The 25,988-nt window shown below is 45.4% G+C and overlaps 1 protein-coding gene and 1 pseudogene across 1 annotated transcript; one reads left to right on the top strand and one right to left on the bottom strand.

Moving 5' to 3' along the window:
- The first annotated feature begins 4,770 nt into the window (after nucleotides 1–4,770).
- Nucleotides 4,771–7,252, top strand: LOC123399553. Its single transcript, XM_045093955.1, has 3 exons — nucleotides 4,771–4,919; nucleotides 4,994–6,243; nucleotides 6,924–7,252. The coding sequence occupies exons 2-3, from the start codon at nucleotides 5,049–5,051 to the stop codon at nucleotides 6,953–6,955; spliced, it is 1,227 nt and encodes a 408-aa protein (XP_044949890.1). The 5' UTR covers nucleotides 4,771–4,919; nucleotides 4,994–5,048; the 3' UTR covers nucleotides 6,956–7,252.
- A 2,229-nt stretch (nucleotides 7,253–9,481) lies between these two features.
- LOC123397428 lies at nucleotides 9,482–9,910 on the bottom strand (annotated as a pseudogene).
- Between the last annotated feature and the right edge of the window lie 16,078 nt (nucleotides 9,911–25,988).

The raw sequence follows: 25,988 nt of genomic DNA, 5'->3' as shown, positions 1-25,988 counted from the left end.
TTTAGTCCCGGTTGATGAACCGGGACTAAAGCCCCTTACGAGCCGGGGCTAAAGGCCCCGTCCCCACTAGTGCTTGGTGACCAGTCCATATCATTGACCAAAAATTCGCTCCACTTCCTTTGGCACACAATTTATATCACAAGTTTGCTATGTGTTACGCTGTATTTTCCCACTCTAAAATCTGAATATGTTCGGTGTAAAATATATTTTGTTTAATTTTAATAGGTTCTGGAAGAGTTTCTCGAGTAAGGATCACATCTGATGTAAAAATAGGTATTGCTCCTCAGTTGTCATTGTGATCATAGTAGTTACTTAAACAGCAGCGCAAACGTAATACAGTGACCAATGCTGGCAGCATCTCTTGGAGATGAAAAGGCTTGATGCTTACTGAATATTTTTTTTCATTTGACACATGACTTGTACTGTTAGCTACCAACTTTGAACTTGTGGTGTGCATTTTGACCTTATTTTTTGAATCAATGTCTGTGAGCTATAGATTTTTTGAATACCTGTGATTGTCTGCATATGAAACAGATATAGAAACATTCTTCATTTTCTTTATTATTAACATGAGCTACAGATTTTAATTACCCGTACGTTCTTTTGAATACCTCTGATTGTCTACATGTAGTGTATCTAAGCATTCTTCCTTTTCTTTATTATTAAGATGACTAAACTTTGAATATTCTTTCATACATTTGACATTTAATTGTGTATTAACTACTGTTATGTTGGTAGATCATAAAGTGAGACACTAAACCGTTTGGCCATGGCCATATAGTTAGTTGCTTGGAGTACATTATATGCACAAGTTCCTTGAGTTACATGGTCCGTGATGTATGACAGAAGACCTCACAATTGACCGATGATGTTTAAATAGATAAGATAAGATTCATATGATGTTTTCCTACAAATCTAACTATAAATCCTAGAAGTGAGTTTTAGTAATTTGCTTATTAAATGATCGTGTTGTTGTTTAATTTGGCCTGATTTATTTCTGTGAAACATACACGATCGTCTATAGTTTTATTTGGCCTGAAATAAAATAAGTTGTATTCACGCCAAACCTCCATATTTGTTAGCAGAATTTTGTGTTTGTTTGTTTTGGTCGACAGTAAGACATGCTTTGCATTAATCATTTCATTTTTACATGAGGGTATATGCAGCAAATATTGTGTTGCAATCTTAATTTTTCCATAGAGTGAACCTCTGGACCTCTCAAATTAGAATTAATCACGAGCCGCAAGGCAAATTTTACAGATTTACTTCAAATACTTCTATGTTTCATTTTCACGCAACTTGCCGCACACGCAGCCTAACACGACGAGGTTGCAGCTTAACTACCATAAGTATTAAAGTGCAGTTTAATCTTAGTTACTCGGAAGCTTAATTTATTGTAAAGGTGATGCATATTAGAGGAGGTCGACCCTATCAACACGAGAAACATGCTTGTGATTGAGGACAGCGAGCTGACAGCCAAATGGCCCGCGCTCACCACCATTACCAGAAGCACCATCTCCATAGTCAGGCCCATCTTGAAGCACATGGAGATAGCGACTTTGCTGGAATCAAATGTACATACATGTAGGTATTGCTAAACATATGAAGAGCTCCTCAAATAGGAAGATTTACAGTTTGTTAGTATTGTGAGGTACCTCCTTTTAACCTGGTGTGTAACTAATGTAAAAAAAATGTATATTGGCGATCAACTCAGTTTCAGTGGCTTATTCTTAAATTATGCTTATTGCCATACATTTCGTTCCCTCACTTTTGTGGATTGATGATGTTCAATTATTATTTTATTGAGGTGCATAATTGATTAAATAAATATGTGTACTTGTCATTCAGACCAGTCGTCTTTTGTTTTCACCACTTCATAATATCAAATTGAAGAAGCTGAGGCAGCCCAGTTTGTAGGAGGAGTTGGTCCAGTTTAGCCTCGACCACATTTATTTTTTGACAAATTTTGGTCATCACTACATCATTTTCCTTGAGCACAGTTGGTTTGTTCTCTAGAGAGAGAAAACATAATTAGCGGCAGTGGCTACTGGTCGCCTGAGCTTGGACGGAGGGTTTTTATATATAAAGGCCGCTTTTGTATATACAAACATTCCAGTCCGTTAATTAATGCTATCAATGGTCGTTTGGATTGGCTCATGACCTGTATGTTTATGTCCATCTTTATTTCCGAGTACTAATTATTCTATTCTTTCAACCATGAACCAATTTAAGTAGCAAATTTCTTTTTTGTTGGTTAGTTGTATCTTGTTATCCAACACTAAGCACTAATTGACAATCAGGCATGATCATCCATCCATAGATTTAGTTTGCCTTTTCTTTTGTTAGTTCTAGCTAAGTGAAATATGTCTAAAGCTTTGAACCTTACCAACGTGCGTGATTTGACTCTTGGTGTTTGTGAATTCTGAATGAAGTACAAGCATCCAATCTTTCTGATTCTGAGTGCATGTTTATTCTTGGGTTTGAGCCTTAAGCATGCAACAATGAGATATACTCCCTCCGTTCCTAAATATAAGATTTTTTAGAGATTTCATTATAGACTACATACGGATGTATATAGACATAATTTAGAGTATAAATTCATTCATTTTGCTTCGTATGTAGTCTATAGTAGAATCTCTAAAATGTCTCATATTTACGAACAGAGGGAGTAATTGCACTGTTTTGTGAGCCACTTAAACTAAAATCATTCGTAAATTTTATTCAAAAAGTTTATCCCAACACTTTGGATCACTACTGTACTTCTATTTTCGACAACAAAATTTGTTTCAACTTGCATGTGTGAGTTCACCAACCGTGACCATGCAACTTGGGAGAATATCCATGTTTACTTATTATATTCTTTGAAAAAGTTAATGAGATTTACAAACTAAAAGTATTAATTGTTCGAACAATGTTGTTCTGTTATGGTTGTTTAATTACTTGCAAAGTTGTTTGAGTGGTATTTTTTTCAATTGTCTAAGCATTTTTTTTTATTTTTTTTACCCGGTGTATTTTTTACCCGGTGCAACGCACGGGCATTTTTACTAGTTATTCCTAAAAACATGGTGAGACATATTGTGCTAAGAGGTCACCTCTTGTTCTCTCTTAAATTAGAGAAGACAAACCTTATCTTATGAGTTTTCTGTCCTTCACCTCATCATTTATCCTATATTAAATTCATCCTTTGTGAGCAAAGGTGCATAACACCATTCATAGATACATAAACAACCAGAGTCTTAGATGCCCATACATTACACAACCATAGTAAAGTAGGTAGGTCACTGCACAACCATCCTACCCAAAAGGTTAGCAATGCCCACTACTTTCATATCCATCTTGTTCATTTCTGTAAGATGGCGAGGATGAACTTGAGTTTCATCTTGAGATCCTCCTCTTCTTTCTTCAGCTCAGCAATCGGAAGCTCCAGTTGTCCCCTCTCTTCACTGTGCACTTCCTTTCCCTTTAACAGATCGACAATCTGAAACTTCAACTCCATCTTCTCTTGGGTAAGCTTCTCCTCAGACTTTGTGAGCTCTGCATTCTTCAACTCCAATTTTTCTATAGCTTCACTGTGCACTTGCTTCTCTTTCATATGCTTCAACTTCAAGTTCTGGATGACATCTACTTGAGCTCTTGTCAGGTTAACCGCGAGTTGATATTTGTCATTTAGATGCTTGTTATCTTCATCTTTCTTTGACATATGTCCTTTCATATCAGCAACAACTTCACTTCTGCATTGCTGCTGATAGCTTAGGTTAGACTGCAGATAACTGAAATCAATCACCCTTTCCTCCTGAAAATCCATCAGATCATGCACATCTTTAACTAACTTGTCATAGTTGGCATCTAGATTATTCTTCTGTTCTGTTGGATGGTGAATAGTTAGAGCACTTTCAAGATTATCTGTCACCCTAGCATTCTTGGTATCTTCAAACATTGCCCAATGCATTCTGCATTGTTATGGGCCACTCCTGATAAACCCATTCAACAAAACCACAATTATTACCTTCATGCAATTAAAGATCAAATTCAACCATTACAACATAAGTACATCAATTACTCTCTCTCCTTATTTAACTCCTCATGCAAGTTCTGGATTGGAAGGTTTGACGGATAATAAATGCTCTCTTTAGTACTTGGATCCAAGCATGGATGAGGCTAGCAAGTTTTAGTGTCATTACTTTTAGTCATGGGACTAAAACGCATCCAAGCAACCTATAAGGCAGACTGCCTTTTGATTGAGCAATAAAATGACCCTGATCCCCCCGGCCGAAAAAGAAAAGGAAGTAGATCAGAACTTCTCACGCGAGAAAAAAGAGCGCAAAAAACCTCTGATCCAGCCGCATGCACGCGCTGCACGTTGTTGGATAAATCGGTGTCGGTGGGCAGTGGGCTCATGATGCGTCGCACGTCTCTCTGGCTGAGCCAACGTTCGCGGGCGATCACCATCCTTATTTTATTTTTTTTCCTGGGTATCGCGATCGCAAACACGATCCTTAATTACTTGTTAAATCAAAACTTGGTCAACGAGCAATCATCTGATCGAATGCATCATCAAATTAGAAATGATATGCTAGTTTTTTATTTAGTTTGGAGACGCGAGACGCTCTGCTAAATGGCCTGCTGACATGGTGCAGGTGAGGTTTCCTTCCTTTTTTTTGAGGAGTGTCGTTTCCTTCCTAATCGTCAACTACGAGCTGGGTTTTTTGTGAGTGAAGAAAAAACATTTCTTCCTAATCTAAGCCCAATATCTAATCATCCATCCAAAATATCGATCCACTCGCTTTCTCCCCCGTCATGTCATCATCCTCTCTCCGCTGGTGACCACCACCAAGAGGCGACCCCGGCAGCGATCAACGACGGCGGCACTTCCTCCACGCTTCCGCACGTCTCAAGACTCTCAACTGACAACTCTCAACGTGAGTCTTCTCCACTGATTACTCCTCTCCTCTTCCTCGTTCATTTCTCTGATTAATTTCTTTCTCTCCTTCAGTTCCAACAGACTGAGGGGAATTCCGTGATCTCCTTCCTATCTTCCACCAACGACCATGCCGCCGCCTACGACTCCGGCGACGAGGCCAGCACCTACGCTGCCGGACGAGCTCATCGAGGAGGTCTTACTCCGTCTCCCACCGGACGAGCCCTCGAGCCTCGTGCGTGCCTCCCTCGCCAGCAATTTCTGGCTCGGCGTCCTCACCGGCCCTACCTTCTCCGGTCGCTACCGTGAGCGCCATGGCGCTCCCCCCATGCTGGGCTTCTTTTATTCCTGGCCCCACGAGGACCGCCACGAAGAAGGAGACGAAGAACCCGTCCAACGCTTTGTCTTCACCACCAAATTCGGCGCGCGCATTCCCGAAGTCGAGGAATGGCAGGACTATGAAGCGTTGGACTGCCGCCATGGCCGCGTTCTCTTCGGAAACCCCTTCGGGTGTCCCGCCCCGCTCTTCGTCTGGGACCCCATGACGGGCTGCCCGAGGTACCTGGAGGAGCCCGATGGATGCAGCAACGAAGGGGCCACGGTGCTCTGTGCTGTGAGCGGCTGTGACCACCGCGCGTGTCACGGCGGCCCCGTCCGTGTGGTCTTTTTCACGCTGGGTGAGGGTGATGGTTGTGTTGCGCACGCGTCCGTCGCCTTGCTGGAGATGGATGACGAGTGCAGCCAGAGCTCTTGTCTTGATCTTCAGCTTGAGTGGACAGTCAGCTCTGGTCTTCAACTTGAAGCTAAGCATGCATTCATCCCGCCAACAATGGCCCCTGTCCTCATCAAAGACGCACTCTACTTCATGCTTTCCCTTGTTGATGGTGTTCGTGACATGGCTATTCTCAAGTTCGACATGGGCTCTGATGCCTTGTCGTTGATTGATCTGCCGGACGTGCGCTCTAATGGCTTACCACTCATAGAGCATTCCTTTATCCCCTTGGCCATGGGGGATGATGATTTGGGGTTTGCGCAAGTTGACGGGTTAACCCTCAACCTATGGTCAAGCTCAACCCAGACGGGTGCCGACGGACTTGGGTCATGGACTCAGCATAGAGTTGTTGATCTCAACAACCTTCTCCCTATTCAGAATCCCAAGGAAAGTCTTAGACTGATTGGATCCGTGGAAGGCAATGATATCATTTTCGTGACTACGGACCTTGGCATCTACCAGATTAGTCTCAAGTCTCTAAGGTGGAAGAAGCTATGGAAGAGCGAGAAGTTTGGTGCTTTGATTCCGTACATGAGTTTCTACAATCCACAAGGTATATTTATACGTCCTTTTATTTTCTGATTTGGTAACGATGACGATTAACTAATACTCCGTTTGTCTTAAAAGAAGTGTCGCTTTTTTGGGACGGAGGGAGTAACATGTCAGTAATTAGCGGACAATTTTCAAATGTTTACAAATTGAGTACACCCACGGACATTGCACCCCTGTTACACCCACGATCGAAAACATAGCAAAACAAGTAGATGTTTTTGATTATGAGCAAATATTTTAGGCGCTTGCACAATTTTGTGGCCAAATGATATCTAAGGAGCTCTGTATAATAAAAAAACAAAGTTATGCTCGAATATAAAAATCTGAAACGTTGGTGCAGAGCAAGAGTTTGTGTTTTCAATTGGAGATCATTCCATGTTATGTGGCAATGAAACTTTGCTAGGTTGTAAAACATTTTCTCATAAACCAATGCTACAAAGTTTCAGATATTTTTTTCAATTATTTTTTACTGTTAATTGCATGGGTGCAGCCACTAGTTTCACAAATTTATATTTTATGTTTTAATTTGTGATAATGTATATAGGCTCAAGAAAACGTTGAGCGCTATGTGCTACACTTGAATTTTACACCTAGTTATGCATATGCCTACCTAATTGGCAATTTTATCATCTCCTTCTTCCTTTTAGAATTAGAATCACACTAATAAATCTATGTTTGCAGAGAGGATCAACCCCTATGATGCAGCTCATTGATGGCCTATTGTTGAATATTCCTAAGAGCAGGAGGTCACTATCATCAATTGGAAAAATGACCACATGAAGGAGCAAACGTGGTCTTTTGATGAACTATGCACTATTTAATAGCTGGTTTCGTGCAATGGTGTTTGTTTTGTTATTTCGTTCGTAACTTTGTCGCCAAGCTTAGTAATTGCCCGTCTTAAGTGGCACGTGTAAGTGGGTGAAGGGAGTATCTCTGTGATGAACCTACTTTAATTGTTTTCCTGAGAAATGAAATGTCATATCTTCTAGAAGAGGAACTACATTAATTGATGTCTTAATATCTTTCAATCAAGATGCCACGTATAGTTTGCCGCCTCTTTATGGCTAAATATTGCCTCCCAGTACAAGTCTTTCATTTTGCTTCATGCTTATCGACATCTAGAACCTTCGTACAACCATCGAACACATGATGTTTCAAGAAATTGGAGGTTCATTACGAGATAGTTCATTAGCCAGCTTACACACACCATTAACGCATGGAAAATCTCGAGCTTGCTGGCAAAATCTAACAACAATACTCCCCCGTTACAGTTTATAAGACGTGCATGAATACCTAGGTCATCAATTTAACTTATATAAAATACTCCCTCCGTTTCAGTTTATAAGTCCGGCACGTGTATCTAGATCGTTAATTTGACCAACTTAATAAGAGACATATATTATAAAATATATATCATTAGAAACTTTAGATGTTCTATTCTCTAATGATATAATTTTTATTTTATATAAGTTAAATTGACGACCTAGATACATGTGCATGCCTTATAAACTGTGATGGAGAAAGTATATTATTTAACATAAAAATTATATCATTAGAAAATAAAACATCTAAAGTTTTTAATAATATATTTTTTGTAATATATATCTCTTATTAAGTTGGTCAAATTGACGACCTAGGTATACGTACATGCCTTATAAACTGTGATGGAGGGAGTATAAGAAAACAAGCACCACTGCATTAAAACAGCTGCCGAATACCCATGTGGTCTTCAAATAGTCATTTCTCATGTTGCCTCCTACCCTTGAGCATATTCAATTCAATCATATGTTGTCAATGCCTTGCAGGGCCTCGCCCTTTCTACAAACATGGATTTATCAGCGTGATTCCAAAAAGTAGTTGACATGTTATACTATATAAAATTGCACTCATAGGTAGGCATAAGCATAATTAGATGTAACATTCGAGTGTATGTAGCACTCTAAATTTTGCTCGAGCATATATATACATATCCAAAAATGATACATAAAAAATAATTACTCATCTGACTAAAAATTCAATGTTTTAAATTGTTTCACCAACTGGTATATACATTATTAAAAACTAGCACAAATGCCCGTGCGTTGCAACGGAACAAAAATAACGGGCTGCTAGTGACAAAAACGATGAACGTATTAACAACAAGGTCCATTAAAAATAAGGTTCTTCGGGGTGCTAGTTCGGGATATATGATATTTATTCTTGTCCTCGTAAGTCCTAACCTAAATTTGATCCTGCTTTTTCAGTAAATATGCTAAAGTGTGAAGTGAACGTGATTTTCGTATGCTATACCTGAAGCCAGTCCAGCTACCAAGCTTCGATGGATTTTGAGAACTCCAGATACATGAACCAGTTTTCTCATATATCCATAGGATCAAATACTGCATTTCAGCAAAATGCATGAACAAGTAGAGAAACTCATATGCTAGGCAGGCTATATCATTGACGATGCAAACTATGCAATGGTATAAGCTGATAAGCACCAACACACAAATCATACATCTGTTAGTTTTTAGCCAACTCTTATATAAGAGGACACAATATTATGGGCATTTATGATATCTTTGGGGCTTACACCAGATCCTCCTTTGGACACACCTCCTCATAATTCTCTGATCCCAGCCGCAGCTCTCCCAGATGAATCAACTTCCATGAAACTGTCATGTAGAATTATATCACACATTACAAATCCAGACATGAAAAATGTTTGCTGAATAGACCTCGGGTGGAATGTAACCAGCTGTACAGGAAACAGAGCAGAGGGCCACTTGGTGCATTAGAAGTGATATGTTTTCTATCTCCAGCTTTACCATATTCAGAAATTGTATGCTTAGCTTGAACCGAACTTCTCTTGGCCATTTTCTGCAGAAGTGATAAACTCATAGTTACAGGCAATGGGAGGGCGCATCTCAGAGAGTCATACTTTAATGCAACGTCTGAGATTGAATGTGGATACATAAGTAATGAATAGAAAAATTGACCAAAGATCTTGGATGCGGACACTAATGGTAACAAATAAGATGAAAATTGAAGTAAAAAGCTGAAAACGGAGGAATCTCCCAATTTTGGAGTAGTACTTATGATCTAGTTCCGAGATGCTGATGAATACGTTTCCACATTGATTAGGATGAGAACATAATTGTATTTGAGGTATAAAGATGAAATGTAAAAATATGAGCGCAGCGCCATCTTGTTGAGAGAACCCGCCACTTGAATTTTTTCCCTGTTGAGCACCGGTGTCGCTAGCTATCAGGAACGACATAGGATTCGACGGCGGCGGAGTAGGGGCCCGGCTGGAACTCGGTGATGGAGGATACGGAGCGGTAGTTGCGGAGGCAGTGCACACCGTCAACAATGCTGAGGCTGGGGATATGACGGCCGTTGTCGAGGATCTCGAGGCGCTCGGAGCTGGTGGAGGCCGGGAGGCCAGACACGACAGTGTCCTCCCGGGTGTTGCCGATGCTGGCCTCGTCGCCGGCCACGAGCGCGCTCGTGCGCACGAAGTGCTTGCATCGTTGCGGGTTGCCGAAGCTGCGCACGATGGGCCACACCGCGCACCCCGGCGCCGCCACGCGCTGCGCCACCAACGACGTGCAGGTGGCCCCCGGAGCCCGCCCCGGGAAGGTGTCGTCCGCCCGCACCGTCCCCTACAGCGCAGCCCCCCGCTCCATGTGTGCCTCCGCAATGAACGTCCGTCATGACGCGTCGACGTCCCCCATCCTCCCCTGCTACCGGCGTTGCCGTCCCTCGCCTCGCTCACGCCCGCGGCAGCTAACGCCCGCCGTCCGGCGCGACTCCCCGGACGTTGACCCCGCTCAAAGCAGATCCCGCTCGAAGTCGAGCCGTCGGCGCGCCATAGACCCCTCCACCGACGGATCCGTGCGGCGAGGGGAGGAGAAGGGGGTGGGGTGGGGGAGGAGGAGGAGGGACGACGGACGCTGTCGTGCAGCCGAATAATGACGATGAGCGACCTTCTCTGTCACTGGAAAAGAGCGTGGGCGGAATTATGACATATGATGCAAGGGTTATTTTGTAAACGCGAAACGTTTTTTTCAAACCACTTACATGGACTGCGGGTTGAATACCCAGAAGCGGAGGGACTTTTGTGTAAAAGTGCCGACGACGGACAGCAGAAGCCAATAATGCTTTATTATTATATATATATAGTAGCACATATGCCCGTGCGTTGCAACGGAAAACTTGATGTGTCAATCACCAAATGTAAAGTTGGTAAAACTCACCAAAGCACTTTATTTAAATTCCCAGTATTTCTCCGATCAGAGAGACATAAGTATGTTGGTCTAAATCTCTTCTCTATCTGACCTAATGCTATAAAACTGTCCTGTGTGATTTCATTGGTGCTTGCATGGTCTCTGGGTCATTCAGAAACTGAGGAAAAAATTATTTTTCTGAAAACCACGCTGTCGAGTGCATGTCCTTCGGTCACTAACAGAACCATGTTTACGAGCGTTTGTGCAATAAAGTTTAGAGCGAGGTCCTGTGTGGTGCAGTGCAAAGCATGTCTAACATCCACCACTGGAGCACCAGCCAGACATGACCTGTTGCTTCCCATGGATAAAGATTGGGGGTGCTCAAAACTGAAGCAGATCTGACGACATCGACAGTCGTAGGCGACGAGATGCGAAGGATACACAGCTCCTCGAGGAGGACCCGTTCTGACCGTGGGGATGTGGATCTAGGCGGCGGAGATCCTCCAGCATTGGAGCTTGGTAGGGCGGCAGCGCAGGGAGGTGCAACCGACGGGGAAGTCAAGGGGCGGCCGGATCCGCGGGTGCAAGTGACGAACGACGGCCGAGTCGGGTGCTCGGTCAGGCAGAGGAGAGGGGCACAACTGCACAAGGAGGCTTCAGGCAGGCTCGATTTGGACATCGAGGAGAGGACTCGATGGATGGATTTTTGGATCGGGGGGATCTCGACGGGAGGAGGGTGGGCGGTGGCGACTGTGACAGCCCGATGCCGACGTTCCAGAAGGATCCCCCTCTCTTTCCGTTTTCGTCGTGTGTCTGTTTTATTTTGTCGTGTCATCATCGCATCATGCACATCATCTGCATTGCATCGGCATCTCCGTTGCCGCCCGTTTTCAAAACATGCATCCGTTGTTAGTTGCCGGTTCGCGTCGTTGTCCGTTCCGAGCCCGACCGCACACGCACGCGCCCGCGGTACCGTCGAAACCCTGCTTTTAAAAGTGCGTTTAAAACTTTCTCTGATCGGGTTGAGATTTGACGTGCGGTCGTGTTTAGTTATCGCTAGACCGCATGTCGAATTTCGTCGCGATCGGAGACCGTCTCGTACCCGAACGGTCGACCGTAGCGGCACCGTATTCGGTCTACCGTAGGACGTCTGTCGCTGTTTTAAAAAGTCGATGCCGTGCCGCACCACTTCCCTCTCATCTTAGCCAACGCCACTCTACACACCTAACCCTAACCCGCCTCTCCGATCGGACCGCACGAACGCGACCGGAGGGTCGAAAAACCCCCAGATACCCTGCACCCTAGTCCATTTCCCTATTTAAGCACCCCTCCCTGCCTATTTTGGGCGCCCCCCTAATCCCTCCTAGTTTTCCGCGCCCTAACCCTAATCCCACCTCTCTCTCCAACAGCCTCTCCCCCCTGCCAGCCGCCGGGCCCGCGGGCCCGAGAGAGGCCCGCCCGAGCCCATCTGGGCCCGAGCGCCGCCGCTCCTCCCTGCCTCCCGTCGCCGAGCACGAGCCGGCCAGCGCCTCCCGCGCCCCGCGCCTTCCCCGCCGGCGCCCCGCCTCCAGCTGCCCCGCCGCCAGCACCTGCATGCCGAGCTCGCCGCGCCTCCTGGCGTCTCCAGCCGCCGGCAGCGGCCACTGCCCCGTCTCGCGTCGTCGTCGGCCGTCGCCTCCTTCCATCGCATGCCCGGGTGGCCAGCCCCTGCGTCGCCGGCGGCCGCCGCGCATACCGGAGCTCCGGCCACCGACAGCACCGCCATCAGCCGCCGTCGGCCCAGCCCCAAACGCCTCGCGCCGACCCCGCAGATCCTGCCGGCGCCGCCAGCAGCGCGAGCTGCCAGATCCGCCGCCGCCTTGAACCGAGCTCGACGAGACCTCCCGCTCCAGCGCCCCCGTGGGCCCCGCGTCGGCCCAGCCTCCGCCCCGACCGGCCCAGCTCGCCTCCGTGTCTCGGCCCAGGCCAGAGCGCCGAGCTCCAGCAGGCCGCCGGTTTTTCCCAGGCCTGCCTCCCCACGCGAGGCCCAGGTCGCCCCAGGCCGGCCTACTCTTGGCCCGAAGGTGAGCCCTCTAACCAGCGCCCTGTGCGCGTATTAGCTAAAGTGCGCCTCCAGATTCGGCTCGTTTGCTTATTAGGTTTCTCCTGAGAATATTTTTTTTTCAGGATTTAGACGTAAATATAAAGGCCCGTAGTTTTATAACCGTAGATCGGATCGAGGCATATTTTATATGCTTTTGTGGTAGTTTCACGCGTAGAATATGATTTTGAAACTAGCATATTTATTTAACGCCGTTTAAGGTGCCTAATGCCTAGTTTTACGTGCTTTCCCGATAGGTTTCTTGTCCGTAGTTATTTCCACGCGTGTTGTATCACTCGAATGCCATGATAGATATGCTCGTGCTTTAGGGATTATTTTTTAATGTATTTTAGAGCGGTCGTAGGTCTTTTTAGGATTTGCCTCTAGTTCATTTTCCCGTATATAGGTTATTATCCCGCTTTATTGTGTGGCTTTATTTTGCGTTGCAAACCCCACATGTTTTATATGTTTTCGGGGTAGAAAAATCCCATGGATTTTTCTGTGCAATTAGTTTTAGCTTTTGAGGAAGTTAGTTCGCGAGATATTTTGCCGTGATGCCCTTTTGTTTAATTCGTAGGATTTATTCCGTGCCTCGTTTGAATTAGTTGTCAACTAGGGAATTCTTCTTAGATGTTTTGTTTAGCCTCTGGTATTTTTAGTTGCAATAGAAATGCATGTTTAGGTGTTGTTTGCTTGCTCTCAAGTTGCTAGAAATAGTGCTGTTTTAGAGGAGCTGAAATATTTCTAAGTCTGGAATCTGTTATTATTTTGTTGCTGTCTTGTCTAGCTTGCATCTTGTGATCTGTAGCTCTTTTGAGGTTGGTCCAATGGAGTAAGTTGTACCCTTTATGTTTCTCTAGCATGCTGTTAAGTTGCATGCCATTTGGAGTCCTGTAGCTTAGGTTTTTGCTGCTGTCAATATGCCTTCAGGCTGAAAACTGCACTTTCATGAGGTGTAATTTTCACTAAGTCTGAAATAGTGCGTGAGATGCCATTTTGTGTCTTCTTTTCCTAGTGCTCCTTGCTGCCATGCTAGTTGTTGTTAGTTGTTTGTAGTAGTGCTTCTTGCCCTCTTTCATGCCATGCCTTGCTTGAGTTTATCGGAGTTGTGTAGCCGTAGTTGTGGGGCGTAGAAAGTGATATGTGGTTGTTTTTGGCAGATTGTAGTGATTGCCTGTTTTGCTCGTAGATGTCGAACCGTAGCTCCGTTTTGATCGTGTCCTACATGAAACTTGCTTAGAATCTCGTGTAGTTTCTTTTTCTCTCGCTGGTTGTTTGATTTGAGGAGCTCGTAGCCGTCGTTGCATGCATATTGCATTCATGCCATCATATCTTGCGGTGCTCGTAACTTTTGATCCGTAGCTCCGTTGGAGATGTTCTTTATGTGTAGGTTGCTTGCCTTGACGCGTAGAATCACGTGAACCTATTTGTTTTGCTGTTGAACAACCAACTAAATGTATTAATTCAGATCTGGACAGAATGGTAAATTAACATGTGAGGTCATTTCGGAGGTGCTATATGTCATTTCCGACCTCATTTAAAATGCCTAGATAGGTAGTTTATTTTCCGCTTCACCTCTTGCATGTTTAACAACATTAACATTGCCGTGTAAATAACCGGGAGTGAACTAAATAATTAACGTGGAGTTTCGTCAATATGCAACTCGTGCATATTGAACTTCACTTAATGTGTAGTGTTTGATTGTGTGAATTGTCATGCCGTGACTTGCATGTATTCAGTAGCTCATGCATCATATGTGTTATGCATCGTGTGGTGAATTCCGTGTGATGATTTGTGTTTCCGGTTTGCTTCGTCTCGATAGAGTTCCGCAGCGTGCCGGATTGTGAGGACCCGTTCGACTACGTCGGTTCGTCTGCTTCACGGAGGCATTCTTCTTCCAAGCGGGATCTCAGGCAAGATGATCATTTCCCCAGATACCATTACTATCATTGCCATGCTAGTTTATCGCTTCTATCGTTTATGTCTCGTTGCCTACCACCTGTTAAATGTCAGCCTCTCATCAATGCCACGAAACCTTCAACCTGTTCAACCTAGCAAACCATTGATTGGCCATGTTACTGCTTGCTTAACCCTGTTGATAGCATTGCTAGATGCAGGTGTAGATGCTTCCATGTGATAACATGGGTTCCTTGTCATATCACCATATATTAATGCTATTTAATTTAATGCACCTATATACTTGGTAAAAGGTGGAAGGCTCGGCCTTTCTAGCCTGGTGTTTTGTTCCACCTTTGCCCCCTTAGTTTTCGGCTACCGGTGTTATGTTCCATAAACGAGCGCTCCTAACATGATCGGGGTTGTTATGGGGACCCCCTTGATAATTCGTTTTAGATTAAAGCTGGTCTGGCAAGGCCCAACTTTGGTTTTACTTTTGCCCAACATAATAATTCTGTTAAGTTGAAATGCATAGGGAGTTAGCGCTACCCGAGGAGTAATTTTACATAAACAGGGGGGGCCAGTGCTGATGGTGTTGGTCCCAAACGGTCTGCCTGCGGGGCCACCGCGAGGAAACTCGAGGTTTGGCACCTGTAGCTAGTTCCATCCATCGTGTCCTGAGAACGAGATACGCGGCTCCTATCGGGTACGTCGACACGTCGGGCGGCCTTGCTGGATTAGTTTTACCTTTGACGAGATATCTTGTGCATCGGGATTCCGATGATGCTTTGGGTAATCTCAGAGTTGAGGTTTTCCACTAGGGAATCCGACGAGATCGCGAGCTTCATGATTGAGGATTTTTATGCGGCTTGTGGTAATTTGTGATGGACTAGTTGGAGCACCCCTGCAGGGTTAAATCTTTCGGAAAGTCGTGCCCGCGGTTATGTGGCAACGTGGAAACTTTGTTTAACGCTGGTTCTAGATAACTTGAAGATAACTTAATCAAAATATGTCAACTGTGTGCGTAACCGTGACTGTCTCTTTCGTGAGTTCCTTCTCCAATCGAGGACACGGTGGGGTTATGACTGACGTAGGTAGGTGTTCAGGATCATTCATTTGATCATTTGTAGTTCACGTCTGCTATGCGTAGATCTTCCCCCTCTTATTTCTGGTACTCGTAAGTTTAGCCACCAAATATATGCTTAGCCGCTGCTGCAACCTCACCACTTAACCATGCCTCACCCATTAAGCTTTGCTAGTCTTGATACCTTTGGAAATGAGATTGCTGAGTCCCCTGTGGCTCACAGATTACTACTACACCAGTTGCAGGTACAGGTAAAGGTCACTTGACGCGAGCGCGTTGATTGTTCATTTGGAGTTGCTTCTTCTCCTTCTTCTTCTTCATCGATCTAGGATGGGTTCCAGGTCGGCAGCCTGGGATAGCAAGGATGGACGTCGTTCTTCTTTTGTCGTTTGTTTCCGTCCGTAGTCGGACCCTGCTCTTACTCTTGATGACTATGTAATGTACTGATGTGACTCTGATGTAGCTTGTGGCGAGTGTAAGCCAACTCTTTATATATCTTTTCTTTTCAGTACATGTACTTGTAAGGATATCCATTCTTGCGACACGACGAGATGCGCTTCTATCCCTGACGAGGTCCTCGTGCCAAATTGAGGATAGGGTCGCATCTTGGGCGTGACAAGTTGGTATCAGAGCAAGGACCGACCTAGGAGCCCCCTTGATTGATCGAACTTGGTCGAGTCGAGTCTAGTGAAAAACTACTTTGAGTCTAGTTATATATCGGAGGGTAGGATTCTTTTTTCTCCTCTTCTATGCTCTGGTGAGGAATCTTGACGTAATAATTTATTCTACTCCTCTTCTCACTCAAAAAAAATTTTAGGATCACGAGGATATTTTTGGAATCTATAAGATGCCGATGTGACGGAGTTCTGTCTTGGTGCCTCCTGTCTGACTTGATCTTCTTCCGGGGAGTTGAGCTCCAGGGGATTCTTGAGCACATCGTTATCATTCAGATTTATTAGTATCTCAGAACGAAGGATGTTCGTAATTGCTTCAATACTAGTAGTGGCGAGATAACCCCGATGTCCCCAGTACTGGTGCAGATTGTTCGGGAGTACTGCCATACTTTGTATCGTTGTGATCACGAGGGTCTGTAGTAGATGAAGGTCCGAGATTCTGGTTGTGTGTTGACGGATGTGATACAGGTGACGGGTTAGTATAGGAGTTGTGTGATAATTACTCCTTGTATCCGTGTACCAGATTGCATGACCAGATATTTCGGGAATTCATAGGTGGGAATTCAAGTAGTTGCTTATAGGACAATCTTCCAACAAATAAATGACATTAGGTTGGGGTTCGACATCTAGTGGATTCGTTTGTTCACGGTCGACTTACAGCGGTACACGTTGTGTCTTAAAGAGTCCTTGTAGCTTGCTACGACTCGGGGATACTTCGTATGTCGGGTGCACTGCCTTGCACTTGATGGCTACTATAAACCGTGCTCGTGCGATCCTGTCCACGAAAATATCGAACGGAAATCTTTCTCATGAGTTTGTTCTGGCTTGTTTCGTAAGCCTCATCCCTTTGTTTTGTTGGAATATGGTAATTCAGTTGCTTCGATGTCAAGCGGTGACTTCAGATCTTTTTTTTAAGTAGTGTTCTCATATTCATATGAGAGTGCAAATTCTTTGCTCAATCAGTTGTCTTATCAATTCTTTTCTACCGGAGTCGCCATATCAATCTTTTTCAACCGGCGTGTTTCTCTCCAAATGGATTCAATCCTCTCTAATTTTTGCAGATCATTCCCTCAATTCTTTCCGGAGTTCTCTCATCTGTCCCGAGTTGTCTTTGTTTTTCCCCGCCCACCCACCCTTTTCTTAGTGATTCAATTTTCATCCAAGAGTTTTCTCTTCTTTGTGTTTCCGCTGTCTGTTCTTTTCTATCTTATCTGTTGATTCGTTGTGAAGATTCTCAGGAGCTTCATGTTCATCCTTATTCAGTCTTGTTATTTTTCCGGTGAATTCAATTCAGTTGTCCGTGTTCTTCATATCCTTTTCATCCTTGTAATTCTTTCCTATGTTGGAGATTCTTTCAGCCTATTTTGGTTATTCATCCCTCTCTTTTCTTCCGGAGTGTTGAAGATATCTCGGAAGTTTCGTGTTTTCAATTCTTTTAATTATTTCGGGGTGCTCAACCTCATCGAGTTCTCTTCATACCGGTGCTATATCAATCTTTCTAGTAATCTTTTCAACGGTGATTTCTTTGAGTGGGCCCATAACCCACAGGTTCTTCCCAGGATCTTACCTGGCTCTTTAATCATCTCCGGAGATCTTTAATTCTTTTCAACTATGACGTAAGTATGAATTTCATCAGTCATATCCCTTCTCCAAGATCTATTGGAATTAATTCTCATATTTGGCTCAACCTTTTATTCTTCATTATTCCGGAGGTCTCAGCTATTCTTGGTGTTGTTCCTCGTCATCATTCTTAGATTGCAAATTCGAAGGAGTGTTTCTCTCAGTCTTGTTCCATTCTTGGGAAGATTGTCATCTCAGCTTCGTGTTATCCTCTCATTGTTGTCAACCATGAGTATCCCTTTCTTGCTATCCGGTGCATATCTGAGTTGTTGTCATTCTCGTTCCTCCGAAGGCCATCATTTTAGAGGATTCTTCGTTCTCAGCTTTCAGCTTTCATCCTCAAATCTTCCTAATTGTTGCCTCTTCGTTCGTCTCTTTATTATCCGGTGCCTTATTCAAGTTTTCTGTTAGGTGGTTCATGGTCTCATCATTCTCATGTATCTCGAGTCATTCATGGTTGCCTCATTCATTTCAATTCTCACCGGTGTCTCCTTCAAGACTTATTCTAGTTTGTGCTCATATCTCTCCTCAATCTTTTCTAGAAGAATAAGTTGTATGCTAAATCCGTTGCTTGTCATCAATTTAATTTGATGAAGGATTAGCATAACATAATTCTTATTCTTGTTCATAGTATTCTGAACTTTTTCTTTCCGGAGTTCCAAGTCCTATCAAGTTTCTCTTTGGGAGGCTTCATCTAAATTTTGGCAAGGTCATAATCATATTCTTTTCTTCCTTGATATCTTTGCATCATTCATTCGTATACGGAGGCCCCTCTTGGTGGTTCATCAAGGTTTCAATCCATTCTCAAGTGTTCTTCAAGATTCTTGTTGGAGTACCTCAAGTATTCGTTCTCTTGCATTCCCAAGTGCATTTGTTCTTCCTTTATCCTTTGAGGTGGTATTATAGCCTTCTTGTTAGTGTAGGAGCCTCGAAGAGTTTTCCTTTCAAGAATGAGATAATTAAATCCATCGAGTCTATGATCATGAGATATTTGCAACCCATGATTTCTTCTTTGAGCTATCTTGGTTTGGATTTCGCCTAAAGCTTTTCCTATGGATTATGCTATCATGGTGCTTGTCATTAATACCAGTTCTCAATGCACCCTCTTGGTGTAAGAAGTTTTGATATCTTTGCTTTCAGCTAATCCTTGTTCCTTTTAGTGGTTGGTTGTCACCTCATATATGTTGAGTTGATCTTCGTAAGCCCACTACTATCTTGCTCTTTTCATTGTTTGGTTTCCAACTACTATGTTAATTCTACGACCGGAGGCTCTTCTATTCTATGGTAATTGTAGTTGTCATTCTTTTTCTTCATTCTCTTCTTCCGCTTGAGCTAGTTCCTATTCTCTTGTTCCGGAGGCATTGTGATGATGCTCATTTGGGTCAATCTTGTTGTTCTATCAAGATCATGGTGTTCCCTTGCTCTATTTACTTGTTTGTTGTGATTATTGTCTATTTCTTCCACCTTTCCAAAAAAAAATTGTCCCATTTTTCCTACCGAAGTGCTGCCGAAATTTTCCGTGAATTCTTGCTTGCTCCTCATGTCATTCCTCATCTCCTTGCAACCTTCAAGGATCGTTGGTTTCACTCGTTTGTCAAAGAAGCGACTAAGTTTTACCTCGTGTTCGTTCTCATCCTCCTCCCCCTTTCATTTTGGATCTCGGGGCGAGATCCTCTTGTAGTGTAGGAGAGTTGTGACAGCCCGATGCCGACGTTCCAGAAGGTTCCCCCTCTCTTTCCGTTTTCATCGTGTGTCTGTTTTATTTTGTCGTGTCATCATCGCATCATGCACATCATCTGCATTGCATCGGCATCTCCGTTGCCGCCCGTTTTCAAAACATGCATCCGTTGTTAGTTGCCGGTTCGCGTCGTTGTCCGTTCCGAGCCCGACCGCACACGCACGCGCCCGCGGTACCGTCGAAACCCTGCTTTTAAAAGTGCGTTTAAAACTTTCTCTGATCGGGTTGAGATTTGACGTGCGGTCGTGTTTAGTTATCGCTAGACCGCCTGTCGAATTTCGTCGCGATCGGAGACCGTCTCGTTCCCGAACGGTCGACCGTAGCGGCACCGTATTCGGTCTACCGTAGGACGTCTGTCGCTGTTTTAAAAAGTCGATGCCGCGCCGCACCATTTCCCTCTCATCTTAGCCAACGCCACTCTACACACCTAACCCTAACCCGCCTCTCCGATCGGACCGCGCGAACGCGACCGGAGGGTCGAAAAACCCCCAGATACCCTGCACCCTAGTCCATTTCCCTATTTAAGCACCCCTCCCTGCCTATTTTGGGCCCCCCCCTAATCCCTCCTAGTTTTCTGCGCCCTAACCCTAATCCCACCTCTCTCTCCCGCAGCCTCTCCCCCTGCCAGCCGCCGGGCCCGCGGGCCCGAGAGAGGCCCGCCCGAGCCCATCTGGGCCCGAGCGCCGCCGCTCCTCCCTGCCTCCCGTCGCCGAGCACGAGCCGGCCAGCGCCTCCCGCGCCCCGCGCCTTCCCCGCCGGCGCCCCGCCTCCAGCTGCCCCGCCGCCAGCACCTGCATGCCGAGCTCGCCGCGCCTCCTGGCGTCTCCAGCCGCCGGCAGCGGCCACTGCCCCGTCTCGCGTCGTCGCCGGCCGTCGCCTCCTTCCGTCGCATGCCCGGGTGGCCAGCCCCTGCGTCGCCGGCGGCCGCCGCGCAGACCGGACCTCCGGCCACCGGTAGCACCGCCATCAGCCGCCGTCGGCCCAGCCCCAAACGCCTCGCGCCGACCCCGCAGATCCTGCCGGCGCTGCCAACAGCGCGAGCTGCCAGATCCGCCGCCGCCTTGAACCGAGCTCGACGAGACCTCCCGCTCCAGCGCCCCCGTGGGCCCCGCGTCGGCCCAGCCTCCACCCCGACCGGCCCAGCTCGCCTCCGCGTCTCGGCCCAGGCCAGAGCGCCGAGCTCCAGCAGGCCGCCGGTTTTTCCCAGACCTGCCTCCCCACGTGAGGCCCAGGTCGCCCCAGGCCGGCCTACTCTTGGCCCGAAGGTGAGCCCTCTCACCAGCGCCCTGTGCGTGTATTAGCTAAATTGCGCCTCCAGATTCGGCCCGTTTGCTTATTAGGTTTCTCCTGAGAATATTTTGTTTTCAGGATTTAGACGTAAATATAAAAGGCTCGTAGTTTTATAACCGTAGATCGGATCGAGGCATATTTTATATGCTTTTGTGGTAGTTTCACGCGTAGAATATGATTTTGAAACTAGCATATTTATTTAACGCCGTTTAGGGTGCCTAATGCCTAGTTTTACGTGCTTTCCCGATAGGTTTCTTGTCCGTAGTTATTTCCACGCGTGTTGTATCACTCGAATGCCATGATAGATATGCTCGTGCCTTAGGGATTATTTTTGCATGTATTTTAGAGCGCTCGTAGGTATTTTTACGTGTAGGGATTTGCCTCTAGTTCATTTTCCCGTATATAGGTTATTATCCCGCTTTATTGTGTGGCTTTATTTTGCGTTGCAAACCCCACATGTTTTATATGTTTTCGGGGTAGAAAAATCCCATGGATTTTCTGTGCAATTAGTTTTAGCTTTTGAGGAAGTTAGTTCGCGATATATTTTGCCGTGATGCCCTTTTGTTTAATTCGTAGGATTTATTCCGTGCCTCGTTTGAATTAGTTGTCAACTAGGGAATTCTTCTTAGATGTTTTGTTTAGCCTCTGGTATTTTTAGTTGCAATAGAAATGCATGTTTAGGTGTTGTTTGCTTGCTCTCAAGTTGCTAGAAATAGTGCTGTTTTAGAGGAGCTGAAATATTTCTAAGTCTGGAATCTGTTATTATTTTGTTGCTGTCTTGTCTAGCTTGCATCTTGTGATCTGTAGCTCTTTTGAGGTTGGTCCAATGGAGTAAGTTGTACCCTTTATGTTTCTCTAGCATGCTGTTAAGTTGCATGCCATTTGGAGTCCTGTAGCTTAGGTTTTTGCTGCTGTCAATATGCCTTCAGGCTGAAAACTGCACTTTCATGAGGTGTAATTTTCACTAAGTCTGAAATAGTGCGTGAGATGCCATTTTGTGTCTTCTTTTCCTAGTGCTCCTTGCTGCCATGCTAGTTGTTGTTAGTTGTTTGTAGTAGTGCTTCTTGCCCTCTTTCATGCCATGCCTTGCTTGAGTTTATCGGAGTTGTGTAGCCGTAGTTGTGGGGCGTAGAAAGTGATATGTGGTTGTTTTTGGCAGATTGTAGTGATTGCCTGTTTTGCTCGTAGATGTCGAACCGTAGCTCCGTTTTGATCGTGTCCTACATGAAACTTGCTTAGAATCTCGTGTAGTTTCTTTTTCTCTCGCTGGTTGTTTGATTTGAGGAGCTCGTAGCCGTCGTTGCATGCATATTGCATTCATGCCATCATATCTTGCGGTGCTCGTAACTTTTGATCCGTAGCTCCGTTGGAGATGTTCTTTATGTGTAGGTTGCTTGCCTTGACGCGTAGAATCACGTGAACCTATTTGTTTTGCTGTTGAACAACCAACTAAATGTATTAATTCAGATCTGGACAGAATGGTAAATTAACATGTGAGGTCATTTCGGAGGTGCTATATGTCATTTCCGACCTCATTTAAAATGCCTAGATAGGTAGTTTATTTTCCGCTTCACCTCTTGCATGTTTAACAACATTAACATTGCCGTGTAAATAACCGGGAGTGAACTAAATAATTAACGTGGAGTTTCGTCAATATGCAACTCGTGCATATTGAACTTCACTTAATGTGTAGTGTTTGATTGTGTGAATTGTCATGCCGTGACTTGCATGTATTCAGTAGCTCATGCATCATATGTGTTATGCATCGTGTGGTGAATTCCGTGTGATGATTTGTGTTTCCGGTTTGCTTCGTCTCGATAGAGTTCCGCAGCGTGCCGGATTGTGAGGACCCGTTCGACTACGTCGGTTCGTCTGCTTCACGGAGGCATTCTTCTTCCAAGCGGGATCTCAGGCAAGATGATCATTTCCCCAGATACCATTACTATCATTGCCATGCTAGTTTATCGCTTCTATCGTTTATGTCTCGTTGCCTACCACCTGTTAAATGTCAGCCTCTCATCAATGCCACGAAACCTTCAACCTGTTCAACCTAGCAAACCATTGATTGGCCATGTTACTGCTTGCTTAACCCTGTTGATAGCATTGCTAGATGCAGGTGTAGATGCTTCCATGTGATAACATGGGTTCCTTGTCATATCACCATATATTAATGCTATTTAATTTAATGCACCTATATACTTGGTAAAAGGTGGAAGGCTCGGCCTTTCTAGCCTGGTGTTTTGTTCCACCTTTGCCCCCTTAGTTTTCGGCTACCGGTGTTATGTTCCATAAACGAGCGCTCCTAACACGATCGGGGTTGTTATGGGGACCCCCTTGATAATTCGTTTTAGATTAAAGCTGGTCTGGCAAGGCCCAACTTTGGTTTTACTTTTGCCCAACATAATAATTCTGTTAAGTTGAAATGCATAGGGAGTTAGCGCTACCCGAGGAGTAATTTTACATAAACAGGGGGGCCAGTGCTGATGGTGTTGGTCCCAAACGGTCTGCCTGCGGGGCCACCGCGAGGAAACTCGAGGTTTGGCACCTGTAGCTAGTTCCATCCATCGTGTCCTGAGAACGAGATACGCGGCTCCTATCGGGTACGTCGACACGTCGGGTGGCCTTGCTGGATTAGTTTTACCTTTGACGAGATATCTTGTGCATCGGGATTCCGGTGATGCTTTGGGTAATCTCAGAGTTGAGGTTTTCCACTAGGGAATCCGACGAGATCGCAAGCTTCGTGATTGAGGATTTTTATGCGGCTTGTGGTAATTTGTGATGGACTAGTTGGAGCACCCCTGCAGGGTTAAATCTTTCGGAAAGCCGTGCCCGCGGTTATGTGGCAACGTGGAAACTTTGTTTAACACTGGTTCTAGATAACTTGAAGATAACTTAATCAAAATATGTCAACTGTGTGCGTAACCGTGACTGTCTCTTTCGTGAGTTCCTTCTCCGATCGAGGACACGGTGGGGTTATGACTGACGTAGGTAGGTGTTGAGGATCATTCATTTGATCATCTGTAGTTCACGTCTGCTATGCGTAGATCTTCCCCCTCTTATTTCTGGTACTCGTAAGTTTAGCCACCAAATATATGCTTAGCCGCTGCTGCAACCTCACCACTTAACCATGCCTCACCCATTAAGCTTTGCTAGTCTTGATACCTTTGGAAATGAGATTGCTGAGTCCCCTGTGGCTCACAGATTACTACAACACCAGTTGCAGGTACAGGTAAAGGTCACTTGACGCGAGCGCGTTGATTGTTCATTTGGAGTTGCTTCTTCTTCTTCTTCTTCATCGATCTAGGATGGGTTCCAGGCCGGCAGCCTGGGATAGCAAGGATGGACGTCGTTCTTCTTTTGTCGTTTGTTTCCGTCCGTAGTCGGACCCTGCTCTTACTCTTGATGACTATGTAATGTACTGATGTGACTCTGATGTAGCTTGTGGCGAGTGTAAGCCAACTCTTTATATATCTTTTCTTTTCAGTACATGTACTTGTAACGATATCCATTCTTGCGACACGACGAGATGCGCTTCTATCCCTGACGAGGTCCTCGTGCCAAATTGAGGATAGGGTCGCATCTTGGGCGTGACAGCGACGCTCGGTGACGAGGGGTGGTCGGCGACGAGCGGTGATGCGAGGCGGGCGGGGCAGGAGGTGGACCGGACTGCGAGATGCACCGGAGTGGTAGCGCTTGGTAACGACGGGACGGACGCAGCCCAACGCTGCCTAGGGCCTTTTTAAAAAACGAAACGTTTTTCCACTTAACAGTGGACTGTGGGTTGAATCTAAACAATGAAGGGACTTTTCTGTAAAACGACCACGACGGGTTTTCCGACAAAAGTGATAGACTCTTTATCTATACCTAATAATAAAGCGATTATTGCTTCCGTCGGAAAACCCATCACGGCATTTTTATAAAAAAACTCTGCAATTTTTGTTATTCAACCCACGCTTCATCATTTATCTGCAACGCAAAAGGAAAAAACGATTCACTGCAAAAGTTATACCTGTACGCATCGCCTCCTCCCGTCGACCCTGGGCCACCCTGGCCTGTGCCCAGGCCGCCGCCACACCATTCTCCGTCGCGGCCGACCTCAACTGCCACCGCTGCCGATCTCAACCCACCCGCCTCCGCGGCCGTACCTCTCCCCGCTCACTGCCCCCGTTGCGGCGCTCGAGCACATCGCGTCGACCCTGGTCCACCCTAGCCTGTGCCGAGGCCGCTCCCACACCACTCGGCGCCGCGGCCGACCTCAACCACCACTGTTGTCGATCTTAACCCACCCGCCTCCGCGGTCGTACCTCTGCCCGCTTGCTACCCCCGTTTCGGCGCTCGAGCACAACTTCTGGATCAAATCAACACGACAGCTACAGTGACTGGGGATGATGCATCTGCTCGATGCAGAACGGCGGCGGCGCGGCGGAGCGAAGTACTTGCAGGTGGAGGCGGGCCTCCATGACTCACACGGGGAACTCCGAGGTTATGGCGCAGCAACGGCGACTCCTTATGGCCAGATAGAGGCGCCTAACCCTTGCTCCCCTCATCGTATCCCCTCATCCGGCAGGAACTCATCATCTGGTGAGATCCCATCCCCATGCCTCCAACTGTGTGTCAAGCACCGGCAAGAAATTTTGTTTTGTGGGGATTTGTTTGCTGATGAATGAATGTATTGAATGTAAGATTGTATTGTTGTAGAGACAGAGAATGAAACACCACCTTCATTTTGTCATCTGATCCCACATTCTCTACCCCATGAGTGTAATAAGATAACAGTCCATTGATCAATTCGCGTGGCCCCTTTGTTTTGCTTTGCTTGTCCCGCTCAATTTCTCATCATGCTGGAATTAACAATGGACGGGTTGATTTTTCAACAAAATAAGATAGGAATGATTACATTAGTTAGTTAGCTTATTATTTTAATAAATCAAAATGATTATAAAAATATTAAAATCATATGGTATTTTTTTTCTTCCGTTGCAACGCACGGGCCCTTTTGCTAGTTATCAGTAAAGAGTAAAGATAGGGAAAGACTGTTCCAAATCACAAAAGAAAAGGACATGTGTATAGACCTTGTCGATAGTAGAAACTCATGTATGGAATCAAAGAACGGATTTTTTTTCTCTCTTCCACAGCTTCTTCCACTGTATAATTCC

This window comes from Hordeum vulgare, chromosome 5H (genome assembly GCF_904849725.1).
Source record: "Hordeum vulgare subsp. vulgare chromosome 5H, MorexV3_pseudomolecules_assembly, whole genome shotgun sequence".
Lineage (NCBI taxonomy): Eukaryota > Viridiplantae > Streptophyta > Magnoliopsida > Poales > Poaceae > Hordeum > Hordeum vulgare.
The sequence above is the reverse complement of the archived record's forward strand: the minus strand, read 5'-3'. Positions and strand labels throughout refer to the sequence as shown.

Excerpts from the sequence above, each read along its gene's own strand:
- LOC123399553 (XM_045093955.1), top strand. The coding sequence starts at position 5,049 with ATGCCGCCGCCTACGACTCCGGCGACGAGGCCAGCACCTACGCTGCCG. Across the intron at positions 6,244-6,923 it reads GAGTTTCTACAATCCACAAG|AGAGGATCAACCCCTATGAT; the intron begins GTATATTTATAC and ends CTATGTTTGCAG.